The sequence below is a fragment of the Arachis duranensis genome, chromosome 3, assembly GCF_000817695.3.
Source record: "Arachis duranensis cultivar V14167 chromosome 3, aradu.V14167.gnm2.J7QH, whole genome shotgun sequence".
NCBI lineage: Eukaryota > Viridiplantae > Streptophyta > Magnoliopsida > Fabales > Fabaceae > Arachis > Arachis duranensis.
In genome coordinates this window covers 68,323,186-68,345,226 of record NC_029774.3, presented here as the reverse complement: position 1 = coordinate 68,345,226, position 22,041 = coordinate 68,323,186, and the positions used below count along the sequence as shown (strand labels likewise).

The 22,041-nt window shown below is 34.4% G+C and overlaps 1 protein-coding gene across 1 annotated transcript; it reads left to right on the top strand.

Moving 5' to 3' along the window:
• The first annotated feature begins 4,749 nt into the window (after positions 1–4,749).
• On the top strand, positions 4,750–21,242 carry LOC107479500 (regulator of nonsense transcripts UPF2). Its single transcript, XM_016099628.3, has 17 exons — positions 4,750–5,150; positions 7,213–7,300; positions 12,136–12,338; positions 12,656–13,000; positions 13,205–13,309; positions 13,479–13,606; positions 14,422–14,595; positions 14,878–14,959; positions 15,512–15,799; positions 15,903–16,100; positions 16,192–16,293; positions 16,911–17,162; positions 17,247–17,465; positions 17,765–17,935; positions 18,980–19,165; positions 19,812–20,282; positions 20,781–21,242. The coding sequence occupies exons 1-17, from the start codon at positions 5,133–5,135 to the stop codon at positions 21,240–21,242; spliced, it is 3,492 nt and encodes a 1,163-aa protein (XP_015955114.1). The 5' UTR covers positions 4,750–5,132.
• Positions 21,243–22,041: the final 799 nt, after the last annotated feature.

The following is a 22,041-nucleotide window of genomic DNA, read 5'->3' as shown; positions in this document are numbered from 1 at the left end:
AAATCAAATCTGATTTAATCCAATAAGATCAAATCTGATTTAAATTAGTTATCTTATCTTATCTTTTAGCTAGTTTGTTAGGGGTCTATTTAAACATCTTTGGTGAGACAATTTGGAATAACTTTTGATGAATAAAAATTTCTTAGTGCTTTATGCACTTTTTTTAGTGTGATTAAGTGAGGTGAGTGATTTGCTTCGCTAGTTGCATGGAGAAGATTGAGTGATTCAATTTTCATCCCTCTGATCTAGGTTGTCAAGGACAGGTTTTTTGAAGATCTAGTAGGGAATCCTTTCCGGTGACTAGGTTGCTAATAACAGGTTTCTTAGAGGTCTAGTAGGAAAAAATCCCTTATCTATCCTTTTGTTTTTTTTTTCCTTATCACAATGCCAAGTGACTAAGACAAAACATGAGCGAAGAACAAAGACAGCAACAATTCGCCAGAAGGCTTGCCAGTTACCAAGAGAGTATTAGACGAGGAAAATAAATTGATACATCGAGTAGTCCAACTAATATGACAACACCATTAGAAGCTCATCAATACTCTGTGTTAGGTAATCTAAATTATACTTCCCATTAATAAATTTATGTTGTTAGTATATCATTTAATATGAATTAATTTTTACAATATATTTTCATGCTAATAATAAATTTTTTAAATATTCAAATACTTATAAGAATCCTATATATTTATTTAATTAATAATAATCTATTTTTTCTTAGGTTTTGATTCGATAAAGCTTCCATAATAACCTACCCCAGTCCCCAGTATACGTTAGTAATTCCGCATTACAGAAATCTCACTACCTCATCTTCAGAAATGGATCCTCTCCATTTTTTGTCACTTGAGAGAATAAAGTGTGATCTCTCACCTTTAATTCTATAAGTGGGACCAGAAATAAATAAGAGAGAGGAAGCAATTAAGGATAAGATTAAACACTAGATACCATCTAGTTTTTTTTCCACTGGAGAGGATTTACTCCCCCTCATCTTCATTCTCGTTCTCTCTTATCTCATAAATCCACTTAACTTCTATAATTATCTCTTTCTTCCCTTATTCTCTCTCACTTCACATTAATGGTCCTTCATTTCTCATCAATCTTCTCATGCATCCTTCTCACCATCTCTGAAAAAAGCTTATGACAGAGTTGACTGGAGGTTTTTAGCTCATACCCTTAAGAGCTTTGGTTTTTCTATTCCTACACTTAATTTGATTATGAATTGTGTCACTGCTTCTTCTTTATCTATTCTTTGGAATGGGAGTCGTCTGTATGGCTTTACTCCTAGCCGAGGTCTTAGACAAGGAGACCCTATGTCACACTATCTTTTTGTGTTGTGTATGGAGCGATTGGCATGCTTTATTAGTCATCAGGTTGATTTGGGCTTGTGGGAGCCGGTTGCTATTTCTAGAGGGGGACCAAGAATATCCCACTTAATGTTTGCGGATGACTTACTTCTATTCTGTAAAGCTACAAAGAGACAAGTGCAAAATGTGATGTTGGTTTTAGAGACTTTTTGCAAAGCATCTGGGATGAAGATTAATGTGGAGAAGTCTAAAGCGCTTTGCTCCAAGAATGTCTCTGCAACAAGGAAAGAGGTTTTCACTGGGGTATCCTCTATCAGATTTGTCCAGGACTTGGGCAAGTATCTTGGAGTTACCCTTAGCCATTCTAGGGTGACTCGTTCAGCTTTCAATGGTGTCCTGGATAAGATTCGGAGTAGGCTAGCAAGCTGGAAAGTGAGTTTACTCAATTGGGCTGGTAGACTCTGCTTGGTTAATTCTGTTGCCGCCGCTATTCCCACGTACCAGATGCAGGTCTCTATTTTTCCCAAAGGAATCATTAGTAAATTGGAGTCTATGATGAGGAATTTTCTTTGGAAATGACAAGTTGATGGAAGAGGATTGAATCTTGTTAGTTGGAAGGTACTGGTTACTCCAAAAAAATATGGAGGTTTGGGGATTAGAGATCCTTATTGTGTAAATATTGCTCTTCTTGGGAAGTTAGTTTGGACTTTTTTCCAGCTCTTACAATCCAGATGAACAAGCAGGTCCGGAAGTGGGTTGGTATTGGAGTGGGTCTGCTGCCAAAGTCTATAACTCACGCAATGGTTACTTGTGGTTGTATAAGCAACTGCTTGGTTGGGAGGAGCGGGAGAATTGGTTTTGGCTTTGGCGTCAGCTTGTTCCGAAAAAGCATAAGTTTTTGGCTTGGTTGTGTCTTAAGGAGGCTCTTCCTACTGCAAGTTTTCGCTTTAGAAGAGGGATGTCGTCATCGGATAGGTGTCCAAGATGTCTTTCTAGCCAGGAATCAGTTTTACATTGTATTCGGGATTGTCCAAAAGCTCAGCTTGTCTGGCATAGGTTGGATATTTCTTGTCATCCTTTGGATTTGAAGAACTAGTTCTTGTATCATAGCAGAGAGCATCCGTTCAAGTTCTTTTTGGGACTTTGGTGGATATGGCGAGCAAGGAATAATGACATATTTAATCCCCATGAAACTTGGCCTCCGGAAAAAGTGATTTGTCTGGCATTAACCTCAGAAAAAGAGCTTAGGAATATTTTTGAATTACAACGTATGTCCCTTCCCTCTACTCTAAATGGTTTTTGGAATCCCCCATACATTGGTACTTTTAAGATTAATTGTGATGCTAGTTATTTTGGTTCGGGTGATAGTGTTGGTTTTGCTTGTGTTATTAGAGATTGTAATGGGAGCTGGCAAAGAGGGTGTTTGGGAATGATTGAGAGTAATAGTATTCTTCAAGGAGAATTGTTTGCTATTTGGAGAGGATATCTCTTAGCTTGGGATGTGGGTCAATGAGATGTTATTTGTGAGACGGATTGTGTGGAAGCATTTAATCTTGTTACTCAAGATGGTTTTGGGTTTATTGTCCATTGGTGCTCAAAATAAGAGATATCATGCATTGGAATTGGCGTGTTGACTTTCGTTTGATTATGAGAGATGCAAACACGGTGGCAGATACTATGGCAAAGATGGCGATGAAGTTACAACTTTCGCATGTGGAGCTTCTTTCACCTTGGGAGGAGTTTAAGAGTAGTCTTAAACAGGACTGCCCCTCTATTTAAGCAGTTTCTTGTTTTATTTGTTTTGTTTTTCTTTGTTTAATTTATTTCAGTCACAAAAAAAAAATATAATGTAAAACGTAATATAATTTATTTTTTGTCATTAAATAAAAGTATAAAACGATGTTTATATGTTTGTTTTGATAAATTATAGTGGACATGATATCAATAGAAGATTCACGTGAAAGTGGTTGACCGACTTGGTAAGATTATACCAAGGAAATGGATCCTTTCCATTTTTTCTAATACTTGAGAGAATAAAGTGTGATCTCTCACATTTAATTCTTTAAGTGGGACCAAAATTAAATAAAAGAGATCAATGAAAGGTGAGATCCTTCACTGGACACCATCCAGTTTTTTTTCCATTGGAGAGGATCCACTCCCCTATGCCAAGCGACTAAGACAAAACATGAGCGAAGAACAGAGGCACCAACACCTCGCGAGAAGGCCGAGAGAGTATTAGACGAGGAAAATAAATTGATACATCGAGTAGTCCAACTAATATGACAACACCATTAGAAGCTCATCAATTACTCTGTGTTAAGTACTCTAAATTATATTTCCCATTAATAAATTTATGTTGTTAATATATCATTTAATATGAATTATTTTTTACAATATATTTTCATGCTAATATAAATATTCAGATAATAGTGGAGTTAGTCCAAGTAACAGATCGAATGGTCCAAATATCCATAAGAATCTTGTATATTTATTTAATTAATAATAATCTATAGTCACAAAAAAAAATCAAGTCACCAAAAAATTAATAATAATCTATTTTTTCTTAGGTTTTGATTTGATAAAACTTCCATAATTGTTCTAAATAATATTGTTATAGATATTATTATAATATTTTAATGTACTTTAAATTAAACATCTATAACAATATATAACAGGAATAGGAGAGTTTGGTATCCAATTTCCGCTTTTCCATCTTAATCCTATTAATAAATAGTATGTAATATAATTGTTGTCTTAAAATTTGGTAAAAAATGCAATTATTAGTTAATTTTCCTTTATTATTTGTACAGTTACTTTTTTATTCTATACATAACTTCTATACATAACTTCTTTTTTATTCTATACATAACTTCTATACATAACTTCTATTCCTTATTCTATGGAGTATATGTAGTGTCTCCCTATCTTTATTTCACTTAATTAAAAAAATAATCATAAAGAAAAAAAATTCTTTTAGCAAATCTTTAATAACTCAAAAGTTAATACAATGGTAGTTATGGATCCAAGTGATAAACAAGAATGAGAGTTGGGATAATGATATGGTAATAATTAATTGCGATTGGGATGAATAGAAGAAGAAAACAAAATAAGGCAACAAAAAATATATTTTTTTATCTATTAGAATTATGGATAGAGATAAAAAAATATTTTGGATATAAATTTTTAAATTTGCTTCTAATTAAATAGGATTGAAAAAAAATAAATAAATTTAATAATATTTATAAATAACTAATCTTTAAATAATATCAATAAATTTTTATATTAATTTTATTACACATAATAATAAATTAATATTTTTTAATTTTATTTTTTAATTTAAATTTATTTATTTTAATATTTTATATGTTAAATAATTTAAGATATTTTATTTTTTTATAATTTATTTTTTCAATAGATGTTTCCATATAGAATGTAAACATGTAATTTTATGTTTTTGGTCCCTTTTAAGCCCTAACCCTCATTCTCAATTCGAATCTCCAGATCCCTGACCTCCGCAGCACTCACATCCCCTCGGAATCGAACTCCTCCGCCGTGGCGCCTTACAGGCGGTCGTTTTGCCCCCTTTCCGTCGACAGAAATCAACTACCCATCAGACTGTTCTTCTCCGTGTCTCTTCCCCATAGCCGCAGTCGTCCACGCGGCAGCAGCACGGAGCAGAACCCGCTGTCGTCCTCGTTGCAGCGCAGCGCAGTCCAGCCACCGTGACCCTCCGTGGAGCGCGAAACAGAGCAGCCACCGTGACGTCCTCCGTGCTCCCCGAAACAACTCTTCCGTGGATTTCGTCACTCTCTGTCTGCATCATCAAGAATGGAGCCTCAGCCTGAGGTTGGTTCTTGAATTTTTGTCTTGTGTTTTTTAACTGCCTCTCATTCTATTTTGCTGTTATGAAGTTTCCTGTATTTATTTTGTAAAAAAATATTATTGCAATATAAATATTTATCCACAATTTGTAGTTGGGTTCTATGATTAGCGGTTCTTAGTTGTTGGATCTGAGAAAATCTGAGTGTGGTTATGTTTTAGGGTTGGACTGAATTTTTGGACTGGATTGGGGATCTGAAAAAGTTCTTTGCTCTTGATATTTGTTATGATTTTTGTTCTTGATTACTGGTTTGTTTCGTGGTTCTGAATTTTCTGACGGTGGTTGTTTTTTCTTATCATTGTATAATTATCTGTTGGGTTTTCTGTTATTGAATAATGTTTTGTTGTTCTGATTATTGTATAAACTGGTTTATATTCAATATTAATATTGTTAAGAGTTTTGTTGCGATTCTTGGATCTGGAGTTTTTTATGATCTTTATGTTTGTTTTGATTCTAGGCTTGTTTCTTGGTTGGGGTGTTTTAACAGTTTTATTTTCCTAACAGTGCATTTCAATTGTGTTTTTCTCATGAAAATAAGAGAAAGTTTTCTCATAAAAGTAGCTTTGATAAAGAAATGTAAATGATCACTCTTTTGAGTTTCAACTGTTTCAAGAGCGAGTCCATTATGTTGTCCATTTAGCCAAGTAGAAACAGGATACATTATTCTTATTAGGTCAAATTGAATAAAATCTAATTGGCCACAACCGATTCAAAATGAAGCTTAAAAAGGTTGTTCATTACTTATTATTTATCATATCTTTTATTATTAGATACTAGATAGAAAGAAAATGTCTGGAAAATAAAGATTTAGCATGACAAAAAAAAAAACAAAAAACAAATAATTAATATTAACATCTTGTTTAACATTAACAATATTATGGTCATATTTAATTCACATATAACAACTACTTTATTACTATGACAACATACCTCGGTTTTGATATATGACATTTGTTAAATCTGGAAGTGGCCTTTCATTTTGAGAGTATGTTTTAGAGACATAATTCTTGTTCTTTGATGCGGTATTTGTCGTTGGCTGAAATAAAGTGATATGATAAAGTTATAAAAATTAACTATACGTAGTCATGTAGTTAATAGAATAGTCAATCTACATTAAATATGAAAGTAACTTACTGTATCAAGAAGAATACCTTTTATGAAGTACGTCTTTGACAATTTCACACTACTTGAACAACTTTCTAAATGATTCAATTCGTTTTGGTGGCTTAGTGTATGTAAGAACATTCTCGAGGCTCTCCTTGTCCATAAATTTACTACTCATTTTATGTTTGAGGATTCATATGATCCTTCCAATTGTATGTTTTATGCAGCGCATAGAATAAAAACAACGGAAGACGAAAACTAAACAACAATGATGCTTGCATATATGAATGAAAATAAACAAAATTGAGAAATTAATGTGACGATACATTGATTTTAGTAGTGATTATTAAAATCAATAAAAAGAAGAATGACCTTAAAGCTTTATATTGGAGTAGCAGAAAGAATGATAGAGTAGAGAAGCAAAGCATGTTGATAATATGGAGTTTCCAGTTCTTAAATGCTATGTTACTAAAAGGAATCTGATTACTAATAATGATTTATAATTATACATGTTTGTCTAAAAATAGATAAATGGAATAAAAACAGTGCATGGATTGTTGTAATATTTGCTTTATCAATTGACTACTGAAAAATGAAATGCATTATTCAAAGTGGATGTACAAAGTGAAAAGAATCAATGGGATCCAAAGTGATAAAGTGGGAACTTTGATTAGTTGACGTTCTAATTATAGGGGATACTTTAAGAAACTTTGGATACTTGAATTTGAGGGAAAATTGATTTTACCGGGAACATTGAGTTTTTATGATATATAGTAGATAATGCACCTATTTGGAGGGTAACTTTAGTTTCACTATCAAAATTAGCTTTCATGTTGGTAGAAAAATTGTATAATTAGGTTCTTGTATTGTTTTTCCATTTTAGACTGAATGAGATAAGTTCTATCTTCTTCTAATCACGTGTAGGAGGCTGTTGCACGCCTTGAGGAGTTGCAAAAGACAATTGAGGCAAAGATGACATTACGACAAAGCAATTTGAATCCTGATAGGCCTGGTTAGTATATAGTTTGTGTTGTATATAATATTTATATTTTTGTATGCTTGTAGGTTTTGTGTTGGCAATACAAATGTATATCTTCTTTGCATATATTCTTTACATTCTGTGAATTACAAATTTACAATATAGGGAGACTTCCCGAAGTGCACTAGCTCAATTTGTGTTTAGTCTCTTAGCCTCTGGTTGGTTAGCGTATACTATGAGACATAGACATTAAGGCTCTGTTTGCTGCTCTCTTAACCAGCAATGGACAGAGACACAAAGACAGAACAATACATAGACATGAACATACACAGTTTTTATTTTGTTTGGCAACACCATACACAGATTTGAGAACCGCGACGATAGAAGAGTGCAGAGGAAATGCAGATCTGAGAACGCAAGGGAGGCAGAGTGTGGCGATGAAGAGAGAAGAGAGAGAGGACCGTCGAAGGAGGGAGGCATGGTGGCAGCGGCGGCATCAATGGCGGACGGAGAAGAATTTGGGGGGAGGTAGAAGACTTGAGGACGGTTAGAAAGAAGAGGGAGTAGAAAGAAAGGGTTAAGTGGGATAGGGTTAAGGTAGGGATAAAGCTGGAATTTTTTAAATTAATTAGGGGAAAGAAATGGAAAAATTTGTGTCCTATAAGTTGTGTCTTAGTGTCCCAGCTTCAAGTAGAGACACTAAAAACATGTATTTTGTATGTATCTGTGTACCACCATGTCCATTAAAAATTCGTGTCAGCAAACAAATGGTGGACGTGTACCATCATGTCTATGTATCAATGTCCATGTCTAAGCAAACAAACGCAGCCTAAAGACACAAAACACAAAATACACGTGTTTGTGTTTGGTTGGCAAAAATAGATACATAAGATGGCATTACGACAAAGCAATTTGAATCCTGATAGGGCTGGTTAGTATATAGTTTTTGTTGTATATAATATTTATATTTATATATGCTCATAGGTTTTGTGTTGGCAATACAAATGCATATATTCTTTACATTATGTAAAATACAATAGAGGGAGAGTTTCCCAAGTGCACTAGCTCAATTTGTGTTTTAGTCTCTTGTGCTCCGTTTAGTTAGTGTATACTATGAGAGATAGAGATTAAAGACATAGACAAAAAAATGTGTTTATGTGTTATGGTTGGCAAAAACAGATGCATAAGACACACAAAGTTCTAAAAAGTCTATAATACTCTCATCATCTACCCTCACCACCGCCTCAGAGTTCCCATTTGCCGCTACCATTCATAACCAAAAACCAATAATTTAGACAACACAGAATTTTCATAATATCAACTTGAAATTTAAAGGTTTATGTCAACGTAAGGTTCTGTCCACTTTGAAGGAGCTTCTTTGACATGATGGAGGAGCAAGAGAGGGAGATAGAGGAGTTGAAGATGAAGATGAAGATGAAGATGAACCGAGTTAGAGTTAAGTTAGAAAAGGGCACTTTGGGTATTTTTAGTGGTTTTTTTAGGGTTTGTGTACTCTTGTCAAGAGGAGCCCATCTATTATATGGGTATAATGTTAGTTTCATTTTTTCATGGGTATATTTGTCAGCATTCTGAGCATTCGTGGGTAAAAATGATAGTTTATCCTCCATAAAAAAAATTGTATCTTAAAAAAAAGGTTGATGTGTATCATCGTGCTTATTTCTCTCATGAACACCAAGACTGTTTGGTTGCTGTCCATGTCCATCAGACACAACTATACATAAGATACATGTATTTAGGGTCTTGCCAAAAAGTTGAGACACAAATATTAGATATGAGACACAAGTTCTTTTTTACAATTTTGACCCTTCAAAATTTTTAAAATTCTACTTTCTATCGTCGTCACCTTCATCATCAACATCATCTTTCGTATTAGGGGTAAAATTGGTTCTTAATGATAAATGTGTTTATTCTTGTTAGTGTCTTATCAACTAAACAAACTACATGTATTCATGTGTATCTATGTTTGTGTATCGTGTGTCTTTATATCTGTGTCTTCATTGTTGGGAGACAGTAAACAAACATAGGCTGCTTGATTCCATGATTGAATTCTAGCATAGACACTAGGCTTGGGCTTCTGTTGAAACAAAATTATTGAAACCTATAAATCTATTTTTTATGCAATATATTAAAGCCCTTTCTTATTAGTACTAGTTTGAACGGGGTATTATGAATTTAAAAAGTTCACTTCTATTTTCCTCTTAAAACATTGACATTGAAGTGAATAAATATTTTATTATTATATTTTGGTGACTATTTTAGTGTTCTAACGTACAAGTTATAGAAATTAAGGTTAAGAGAAGTTGACGGAAGTTACAAGAATTAAAAGATAATAGTTATCAAAGGGAATGATAAAAGTGGAAAGTGAAATGTGGCCCAATGGAAGCTAAACAACAACAAAGCCTTATCTCATTAAGTTGGATTGGCTTCATGAATCAGATGACGCTATTAGGCCTATTATATATCATGTCTGCTGTGAGAGTGAAATTTGCTGCGGCAGTAACCTTTTAAAAATATCATGGTTTGTAGCTTTTACCTTGGACAATTTTAGTTAGACACATCCTCATAGCTGTATGCATTGCTTCAAGTGATCATGTTTTGGACAAAAATAGGATACTAAAATCTTTAAAATGATAAATCTTGATGATGCCCTTATATTGGTTGAATCAAGTATAGGAGTTGCACTCTTTGCTGCACATCACATTTGTACATCATTTAGGGAAATAGATATCTTGAGTTCCTTCGTCTTTTGTGTGATTGTGGATTGCAAACTTTATCCTTAAAACTGCCTGGTGTTTAGATAAAATACGAATACTAGCTTCATATAAAAGTGCTGTTCTGATTTTTTCCCCTTTAATATCTAAATCTATGCCTATTTAGTTTAGGGTTTAGGGTTTAGATACATCTACATCATTTTTAATATGGATGATTGAAACAATTCACGGGCCTTCATTTTCATGTAGTGTATTTAGCTTTTAATAGATTGACTTTTTTGTGGCAGCACAACCTTAATGACCAATTCACTAGAGTTTGATCGTGCCTCCATTTTCCACCAACTAAATTAAATTTCATTTTCTATAATGTCTAAAGTATATTTCTATGTTGTCCATACTTTTAGAACCAATGGCATTTTTGTTAGTTAGTATTTTGAACTATAAAAACCATTCTTGGCCCTCTACCCAATAGTTTAGGCTTCTAGGTGACTTGGTCATTGACCCTATGGATTGAATGTTGGCTATCTATAAAGTAGTTCTTGAGTTGAGTGTTCCGAACTTTTAAAGTTGGTTAGAGAATCGGAAATTCAAACATTTTCCCCCACCAAAGGCTGTGCTTGAATGAGGAATGATACGTATACCAGTCTTCGGACCTTTCCTTTTTGGTATTAAGGACTTGTTTTCTTAGTATTTATAATTTATAAAATCTTTTAATAATTTTTATTACCAAAAGAAGCTGTACAACTTTTGCTGTATACAAGAGTAGCACATATAACACAGCTCTTTCAAAATTATGTTTTTACCGAATTGACCCTTAATATCAGATACTAAATAATATAAATAATAGTTTCATACTCTGTTTTTGGTAATTTTATCATATAAAACAATTTATTTATTTTTTATCTACTTGTAGGGGCTTGGTTTTCTTTGGTAGTTTGCCATCGATGTATAAGTTAAACATGGTTGGTAATTGGTATGCGATTTATTGTCCTTGTGAGTTTTGATAATTTTGAGTGTGTTCTCAACTTTTCATAGTATGGGGAGGGTAGTGTGGATGGATGATAAGTTGCCCACTGGATGATTTAGACTTATTTCATACCTGATTACTATTACTATTGTAGTTGGAACTCAATTGCTATTGCTATTGGCATAATTATATTGTGTCACCTAAATGTCCCTAGATATGAATTAGATCAACTGGGTAATATATATATATATATATTTTGGGAAGAGGATTGACAATTTAAACATCAGGTTCGTTTTTGTACTTTATGGCTGTTTAGAGTGTGGTAAAGTATTTAGGTGAATTTCTACATTTTATATAAATCTAGTGTAGTAGCTGTCATAAAATCACTTAAACCAAACGTTTAAACTGCTAGGTAGAGGCATATGAATAGTTAGATATATAACACGCCCCCTCATGCAAAAGCTTCTTTTTGGTTTGCAGCGTGGATCATGCATAGGTCTATTTTTGCCTTGTGCTGAAATTTTATCTTTATTTTAGAAGAATGGGAGTAACAAGGATCGAACTCAGCCGTTAGGTAGAGGCAGTGAGACACGAGGATGATTATATATTAAACAGTAGCATTGCGTGCATAAGAGGTTAGATTAGTTACAAACTTACAGCTGTCTCAGCTCTCATGTTTCATCTGAAAATAATCATTATGTGGCTCTGTGGTTTGCACAGATTCTCTTTCTAAATTCTCTCAACTCTCAGTGACAATGTCATTTTGTCTTGTTTTCTTCTAATTTCCACACTTTCTTGGGTATTCAAAGATGTGCAACATGAATAGAGTGACTTTGATCTAAATGCCTCTGAATATATGGTCTTTGGTTGGACATGATGTTAAAAGAATCCAGTCAGTCTCACCTAGTAGGAAACTGATCGGCGGTTGTCAATTTTTCGGCAATAATCAGCAACTTATGGTTCGCTTTAAATGATCATTATTTCTTTGATCATGTTTATTTTTAAATAATTATACAATTATGTAAGAAGTGATATGTTTTTAAAGTATTTTTTTTTTCTTGCCATAAAATGCTAAAATAAAAATAGGATGTCTGGTCTATTCTATAATATATATTGTATTTTCAAAAATTTGTTGAACGGATAATAAAATAATTTCCTATTATATTCAGACTCAGGATTTTTAAGGACTCTGGATTCAAGCATTAAGCGCAATACTGCAGTCATTAAGAAACTGAAGCAGATTAATGAAGAGCAGCGTGAAACACTGATGGACGAGTTGCGCAGTGTCAACTTAAGCAAATTTGTCAGTGAAGCTGTGACTGCTATATGTGATGCCAAGCTTAGAAGCTCAGATATACAAGCAGCAGTTCAGGTATATCATGTTCAATTTTCTTTCCTTTTTATCAAATAAATAATAAAGTAATAAATATAGTGAAATTCATTGATAATTTGATCCATAAATTTGCATGACGTACTCTCTTTTTGCCGTATAATTTCTGATTTCATTAAAAATTGTATTATTTTTATCCCAAGTTGCTGCTAATATCTCTCTTTAATAGAAGATTCATAGGGTGGAATTTGTAAAAAGAAAATAGAAACAAAAATCTGAACACATTGTTTTCCAATAGAATCATTAGGATTTTATTACTCGGTTCCTCATAAATGATCCTCTCTTTTCATTTGGGAAAGGTCTGCTCTTTGCTTCATCAGAGGTACAAGGACTTTGCCCCATGCCTGATTCAAGGACTTCTCAAAGTTTTCTCTCCAGGAAAGCCTGGGGATGAATCAGATGCAGACAGAAACTTGAAGGCAATGAAGAAACGCAGTACTTTGAAACTTCTATTGGAGCTTTATTTTGTTGGAGTTATTGATGATGGCAACATTTTCATGAATATCATAAAAGATCTAACTGGTATGGATCAGCTAAAAGACCGAGATGCAGCACAAACTAGTTTGACCCTTCTTTCTAGCTTTGCCCGACAAGGGAGAATCTTTCTGGGACTTCCTGTTTCTGGTCCAGAAATTCATGAAGAGGTATTTCTTTTATATGTTCTTCTTTGATAGCACTGTTAAGTCTATATTATCCTAATTTTGTCCAGTCTGGATTTTGCGGTTTACATTGGTACTTAATAGTTAACTTAAATCAGTAATGAATGCCAGCTTAGCTTTTACTGAAAATTGGGCTATATATTGTCAGCCTTTGTACTAAGGTTTTTCATTATTGACATGCTGATACAGTTTTTTAAAGGCCTTAACATTACGGCAGATCAAAAGAAAGTTTTCAGGAAAGCATGTTATGCATTTTATGATGCTGCAGCAGAACTACTTCAGTCTGAGCATTCTGTAAGTGTTTCTGCACTTCTGAACCGATGATATTTCTTTGAATTAAATTGTTAAATTATATTTTCATTCTTGTCTTCAACTCTGCTCTGCCTTTTTACTTTCGATAAATCTTCTGTGCCAATGGTTTGTCTTGCCATTGTGTTTATTGATGGATTTCATTTCTGGGCAGTCACTTCGACTAATGGAGCATGAAAATTCTAAGATTCTTAACGCAAAAGGAGAGCTCAGTGATGAAAATATTGCTTCATATGAAAAGCTTCGGAAATCTTATGACCATTTGTATCGTAACATCTCATCGTAAGTTTCTTTGATTAGGTCCGACTACTTATTTTCTTTTTTATTAAAAACTGAGCATGCTTTCGGTTCACCTCATCTGCTAGGCAATTGGCATGCATACCTCGCCCCCTTCCTCCTTCCTCCTCCCTCTATTACTGGTATATACATAGATGCATGAATGCCTTGAACAATGTGGATACGCAGTCAAGAAAATTGCAGGCAAACCATAATATGATAATCTAGGATAGCTTGTTTGAGATATCTGTTGGATGAAAGCAAATGCATCCTGGTGGCCAATGTATTGATCTAATATGGTGTTATGTCTGAATAGGGCTTCACCATCCAGCTGATGCTACATTTCAAAGGGTATACGGATGATGTATTGTCACTTATCATTCATGCATGGTCTCCTCAAACGCATAAAATAAAATATAGTTTTTAACATTTTGTAAAATAATTTTGCTTTAGTATACTACTCCAGTATATGGTATTGAATATGAGGCAATGTAAATACATCAATATTATATATGAAAAATTTTAATGTGAATATGGCAATATGTATTTGAAGGTTTTTTATAATTCCCTATATTTTAAAAGAATTTTTAATCAGGTCACTCTAGTTCTAACATTACTAATCAAATAATTCTCTTCAGAAAAAATAGCTATTTATCATCCAACATAGGGAGCTTTAGATTACAAATGGTAATTAATGGTCAAATCCTTGGTCAGTTGAATGTTACTTAGATGTCTAATTATTTCTTTGGTTCTTTTAACCTCCAATCGTTAATGGCTTGTTCTATAATCAGGAAAGAAATATTATAATTCTGTTGTTACAGATTGGCAGAGGCACTTGATATGCAACCTCCAGTAATGCCAGAAGATGGTCACACAACAAGAGTTACTACTGGTGAGGAAGCTACTTCTGCGGGTGGGAAAGATTCTTCTATAGCTGAACCTGTATGGGATGATGAAGATACAAGGGCTTTCTATGAATGTTTACCCGATCTAAGGTTTGTATTTCTAACAAAGTAAAAGGACCAGTGGATCAACTTATTTTATAAAAAGATTGCATTTAGTTGAGCGGTCGATCTTGCTATCAAATGATGATCCTGTGACAGGACCAATATTGAGTCATTACTCATTGACAAGCGCCTCCTGAATACTTTAATCCACTTGCCTGTTGTCCCTACGCTTTCTTGACTCTTTGAAACATCAGCGGTTTAACTTTTCTTTAGTTGGTTTTAGTGCTAGTTTCTTTTAGAAGAATGTTTATCTAGTCTGTTTTTCTCCAGAGCTTTTGTTCCTGCTGTGCTTTTGGGCGAAGCAGAGCCAAAAACAAGTGAGCAATCAGTGAAAAGTCAAGACCAACCAACTGTAAGGAGTCGTATCTAAAGTTTTTTAGCTTGTTCCAGGATGTTCTGGTTGCTATTTTCTATATACTTTGTTAAATAATTTCTGCCCTGGATCCTAGTCACTGGACTGTTACATGTATCCAATGCTTATATAACTGTTGATCATCTGTCTCTGTTGGGATCAACCATGACGCAGTGAACCACTCAATGATTAATCATTCAGAATGAACAATTACACTACTTTCTCTGATACTCTCTCTCTCTCTCTCTCTCTCTCTCACACACACACACACACACACACTATTAGGCATGTTTAGAGATTAGAAAATAGAAATATCTTTTTCATTCTTAGCTGGAGGATTACATGTACTTTTACTCCTCTCCCCTAGTATCTTATTTTATGTTTCACAGAGCATGTCCTAACACTTCTTAATTGTGCTTTTAGCATTGAAAAAATTATTTCGAACAATCCCACCCAATTCCATTCTTAATAATAATGTGAATAATTTGTCAACTGTTTTTCCTTGCCAACTTTCTGCTATATGCACTGACTTAAATATTTATGATTTTCAAGGAAATAGTACCTGAATCTGACAAAGGTCAACTGGGCAACCATGACAGTGGAGATGCATCGGCAGAATCTAGTGCTGTGCCAGAGGGAGGAAGTGCAGAAAAAGCGAAGGATAAGGAAGAAAGAGAAAAATCAAAAGAATTGGAAAAAGAGAAGGAGAAAGAAAAAGACAATGACAAAAAGGGGGAAAATGAAAAGGACAAACTCAGAAGCCTTGAGGGGACAAATTTGGATGCTTTATTGCAAAGACTTCCTGGTTGTGTGAGCCGAGACCTTATAGATCAATTGACTGTAAGGATATCAAACTGAGCTCTGTTACTTATGATTTTCTTAGATTCTGTTATTGTATTAATCAATGTTATTAATTATTGCCTTTTCGTTAAACAATTGTTAGGTAGAATTCTGTTATCTAAATTCAAAATCAAATCGGAAAAAACTTGTGAGGGCTTTGTTCAATGTACCAAGGACATCTCTGGAGCTGCTACCATATTACTCACGCATGGTTGCTACACTCTCAACTTGTATGAAGGATGTCTCCTCCATTCTTTTGCAGATGTTGGAGGAGGAATTCAACTTCTTAATAAATAAGAAGGTTAATGTTACCTATAAATTTTCATAGTGTGGATCAATTGGTAGTTGACTTTATATGAAGTATTTAATCTGGTCTTAAAATGTCTCAACAGGACCAGATGAATATTGAGACAAAGATAAGGAACATCAGGTTCATAGGAGAACTTTGCAAGTTCAAAATTGCCCCTGCTGGCCTAGTCTTTAGTTGTTTGAAGGTATAAGAGGCGAATAATCAAATTTATAAATCAAGGCTAACTGGTTCTACTTATTATGAGCATTTTCTATTGATATAGCTTGTGTTTGGAGCCATAGTTATGATGTAAGAAGTGTTTGTTTTCCTTATGATTAGTTTGCATTTTCAACTTTTGCATTCTACATTTTAAACTCCACTTTATTTATTTTGATTAAAAAACACTTCATTTTATTACGTCTGAGTTCTAAATTATAGAAATCTCAGGTATCAATAACTTACATTTGAGCCATATGAAATACACTTTTGCGTTTGTGGTCTTTCCTAATATGACAACTAGCTCCCTATTGAGATATTAGAATAAAATGTTTCTCCTTATCTATTAACGTATACTTTTAATGATGTGAGAAGAGTCTTCATTATTTAGCATTTCACAACAATAAACATTAATGATAGGGAATTGAAAGCAGTGGCACGTCCACTGTTGTAAGCAACCATGATTTCTGCCAACTCCATGGTTGTCTTTCCAAAAAAAAAAAGGATTTCACACCATATAGATTTGTTGAGATGTTAAAGAGAATGAATTTCATGAGATCTTTATACTGCAATATTTAACCCTTGATTAATTTATTGCCATTCCAGGCCTGTTTAGATGATTTTACTCATCACAACATTGATGTAGCTTGCAATCTTCTTGAAACATGTGGCCGTTTTCTATACCGATCACCAGAAACTACTATACGTATGACTAACATGTTAGAGATACTGATGCGCTTGAAAAATGTGAAGAACTTAGATCCAAGACATAGCACTTTGGTGGAAAATGCATATTACCTTTGTAAGCCTCCAGAAAGATCTGCACGAGTGGCTAAAGTCCGTCCACCATTGCATCAGGTGTAATCTTCATTTCAAGTTACTCTTCTTTCCTTAATATCTTCAACATCTGAATTAACACTATAAGGGATAATATATTTGCAGTATATCAGAAAATTACTTTTCTCTGATCTGGATAAGTCTACCATTGAGCATGTGTTGAGGCAACTTAGAAAATTACCATGGAGTGAATGCGAACCATATCTTTTGAAATGTTTCCTGAAGGTCTATAAAGGGAAATATGGCCAGATCCATCTGATTGCTTCTCTTGCTGCTGGTTTAAGTCGCTACCATGATGAGTTTGCAGTGGCTATAGTTGATGAGGTTGGTATTTTGTAATGTTGCTTTATTAATTTGTGACTTTTTCACCACAATAAAATGATTTCGATTTTGAGGATTGCAGGCGTATCAATTAGATCATAGTGATTACCAAGTATTTTATTTGTTTGTACTATTAGGTCTGACTAAAAAGGGTTGCCTAAATTGGAGTGCATACTTAATTTAACATCTTAAATAACAACAAAACTTTAATATCTTTATTTAATGTTTGAGGTTGTTCTCACATTTGACTTTTCTGTTCTAAATAGACTGGTTGAAATTGGCACTTTGAACCATGATTTCAGGTTTTGGAGGAGATTAGAGTTGGGCTGGAACTAAATGACTATGGGATGCAGCAAAGACGCATTGCCTACATGAGATTCTTAGGGGAGCTTTACAACTATGAGCATGTAGATTCATCTGTTATTTTTGAGACACTATACCTTATCGTCATCTATGGCCATGGGACACCAGAGGTATTAAATTCATTCTGTTTACATTTCCTTGCCTGCTATGGGCATTCTGTTCCAACAGTTCCTTGTATGGTTTTTATAGCTTACCTTTCATGTTGCTTTTACAAGTGTTCATGTCCAAACTAACTAAAGCAAGATTCTGCCATCTTTCCTTCAACAGTGGGAAATATTTGAATTCTCTCTTTCATACACTCTTCTATCTTTGCAAGTGCGTTGACTCGTATAATGCAGCATCCTTGTTTCTGATACACTAACTAATTTTCCTCTTGATTTTTTATTGCCCAATATTCTGACACATACAACATTCTCAGTCTTTTTTCTTTTTCCGTTTTTTTTAATAACAAAATAAAGAACTTTGTTAATGTATTGAGGGTAATGGGGTGGAGGAAAAGAGTTCGTCTAAACCAAAAGAAATACAAACAAGGCGGCAAACTTAAATGAACTGCAGCTTTCCAATCTCTCGTCATGTCTGAGAGAGTGAGGGGGAAAATCCTCTAAGAAAACCACATGCTTTACATCATACAGATGCTAAATGCCTAAATGTCTTGAGGGCTCTTCTATAATAAAATTTTAATCTTATATTACTTATTGGGGTAGGTCCAAGATCTTAATTTCTTGTTGAAACTTTAACCAGCACAGATTGGTTATCCTACTCTCCGATACTTCTTTGGTTCTTTGAATACTTGAATAGTCCGTACTGTGGTCCATTTGTAAACCTGATTCCCTCTGCAATTTCCATAATTTGTGTCATACTTTTATGTAGGGATAGATGTGGTCCTCCATTATCCATCATTTACTTGCACTTTATTTTCTTATCGAACAATATAATAAGCCTAACTATAACTTACGTCTAAACCCCTCACCTGAACTGCAAAAATGTTTGCCGCAAGTGGTGGAGTTCATAAAAAAAAGGATCTCATGGTTGTGTTATATATGATTTTGGATACATATATGTCTGAGTTGTTTTCATACATCCATTGACTTACATACTTTTTATACGAGAACCTTCTCCTGACATTTTGGATCCCATGATAATTTGTTTATCAGCAAGATGCACTGGATCCACCTGAAGATTGTTTTCGTATAAGGTTGATCATTACTCTTCTTGAAACCTGTGGACATTACTTTGATCGTGGCTCTTCAAAGAGGAAACTTGATCGATTCCTTATACACTTCCAGAGGTATATTTTAAGCAAAGGTGCACTGCCTCTCGACATTGAATTTGACTTGCAGGTCAGTCAGGCAATTTTATGCCATATGCATTCTACGTCTTTTTTTTTTTTTCTGAAAATACAAATTTATTATATTAACATATTTAATGAATAATGCAGTTGAATAAGCCCTTACAAATCGAACTTTTAAATAGTGCCTTATGAATTGTCTTAGAAAGTATGAAGAGCAATAATGAACTAAAGACATTAAAATTACTGATCTATTTGCAAAGCCAATGAAACTATAGGGTGTAACATGTTAATCTATCTATCCATCTATATTTTTTTTTTTGGATAAAGGGATTAACCAATTAATATGTCATTTACTTTTCTCCGTTTATCACGATGGACCATCTTCACTACACACTTAAGCTCTCAAGTTTCACATGGGTAGTTTTATGTCTTGCACATCCCCTTTCCAATGCAAGAATATTGACATTGAAACATGAATAATGAATTAGTTCAAAATGCGTAGCTGTCAAGTGAGGATGTTTAAATGACTTTCGTCCAACCATTATTGTTCATTTTGCAAACTAGGAAACACATTCTTCTTTTGAAGATAGCTTCCTATATTTTGTTCTTTATTTGTTAAATGTTAGCTTTCTAAACTTACCATCTACTCCATTTATTTTCATTGCTAGTTTTTGCTCATTATTTGCTGTATGCAGGATCTGTTTGCGGAGTTGCGTCCCAATATGGTTAGATATACATCTGTTGATGAAGTGAATGCAGCTCTAGTAGAACTTGAAGAACATGATCGGATGGTTTCTGCTGATAAGGCCAGTAGTGAAAAACATTCTGATACTGAGAAGCCTTTGAGTAGGACTAGTTCTAACACAGTGGTAAGCAATGGACAAGGCATTGATAATGGTGCAGAGGAGAATGGAGTGCAAGATGATGTTAATGACAGTGACACTGACTCAGGGAGTGGCACCATTGATGCGGAGGGACATGATGATGAAGAGTTGGATGATGAGAATCATGACGATGGATGTGAGACTGAGGATGATGATGATGATGATGATGGGCCTGGACCTGCTTCTGATGAGGAAGACGAAGTCCATGTGAGACAAAAGGTGACAGAGGTGGACCCTCTGGAGGAAGCCAATTTTGAACAGGAGCTGAAGGCTGTGTTACAGGCAAGAGTTTACATGGTCCTTAATTTCTGCAAAATTTTGGGGACACTCATTGAACTTGCTTTGTTATAAATTGATTCATTTGAGAACTTCATCAGATATATGCCTGGACTTATGAGATGAAAGTTTCATTTTATCTATGTTATTTAAATTGAAATGGAATCAACAGGATTCTACATCTAAGGGAAAAAGGGAGACACTAAAAAGATGAGTCTTTCCATATTGTTAGAATATTGGGAATGTAGAATTTACCATAACTCTTGCAGTTTTATTATGTTAATTTAGATCAGTAGGTAGTATAAATAACAGTAATAGGTCAGTTTATGTCATGATATTACACTTAGTTAGAGCTTTATTTATGATCGTATATTGATTTTATTTTATTTGTTCTTTTCTTTTCAATGTCTAAATTTCAACTTCCTTCATTTTGGAATAAGATTAGGATTTTCTACCTCGATGTATTTAGCCATTTTCTTACTACTTGATCTCATGATAATGCAGGAGAGTATGGAACAGCGAAGGCAGGAGCTACGAGGCCGTCCTACATTGAACATGATGATTCCAATGAATGTATTTGAGGGATCCACTAAGGATCATCATGGGAGAGGAGTTGGTGGTGAAAGTGGTGATGAGGCATTGAGTGAGGAGACCGGTGGAAACAAAGAGGTTCAAGTGAGAGTTCTTGTGAAGCGTGGGAACAAGCAGCAAACAAAACAGATGTACATCCCACGGGATTCCTCACTGGTTCTGAGTACAAAACAGAAAGAAGCAGCTGAGCTTCAAGAGAAAGAAGACATTAAGAGGCTTGTCTTGGAGTATAATGATAGAGAAGAGGAGGAGCTTAATGGACTAGGGTCCCAACCAACAAATTGGATGGCATCGGCATCACAATTATACTGGCAGTGGCATCTACTACGGCAGGAGGAGGTAAATGCAATATTGGAAGGCAGATATTGTATATAATCTGCTTACCCTTGGCATGACTGGTATTTGCAAACAAAAGTTCCTGAGAGGAAACGTGGTTATGGCTCTAGCCCTGTTTTCAGCTACCATGCTTTGCTTTCCCCACAGTCTGAAAGGTTGATTGAATCAGATCACTGTTCCTGTTCCTAAGTGGTGGTTTAGAACATGGTGTGTCGGAGATATAGAGGTTTTAGGGTAATGTCAAGATGTGCAAAATATTGTGGTTTCTTGACCTGAGGCTGAATGTAGGATTGTTTGGGATTTTGTGGGTGGCCTGCTGATAACATGCACAGATGAAGTATGTAATTATATATCATAGCCACCAAGCTTCTTGTATAGCATTGTGTGTATGAAGACTGAAGAGGTAAAATCAGAGTATGACTTTGATGACCTTCAAGAGTTGATCAGTAGGCAAATGCTTTGGTGCTATGTAAGCATTTATAATAACCCTCAAAATCGTCTGTGAAGTCATAGTCACTCAATCGAAATCACTTGCCTATTATGATTCTCTCACCCTTATATTATGGTCAACAGTAATGAATAGGTAATGATTGTATTATACTTTAAAAGCCGGAAAATTTATTCACTGTTCTTGTATGAACTCCAACAGTAAGTTTGGAATCCAAAAATGGAAATGATCACAGCGTCGCAATTTTAAAATTCCCTTAATCATCAGGATGGTTTCTGATGAAAAAGGACAGCCCTCCAGCCGCTTGGAGAAAATATGCCTTTCATGCTTTCGTTGCTTTGTTTTTGGGTTATTGTTGCGGTGAAAAGTCAAGTTTTGGGGAAAAGTGAA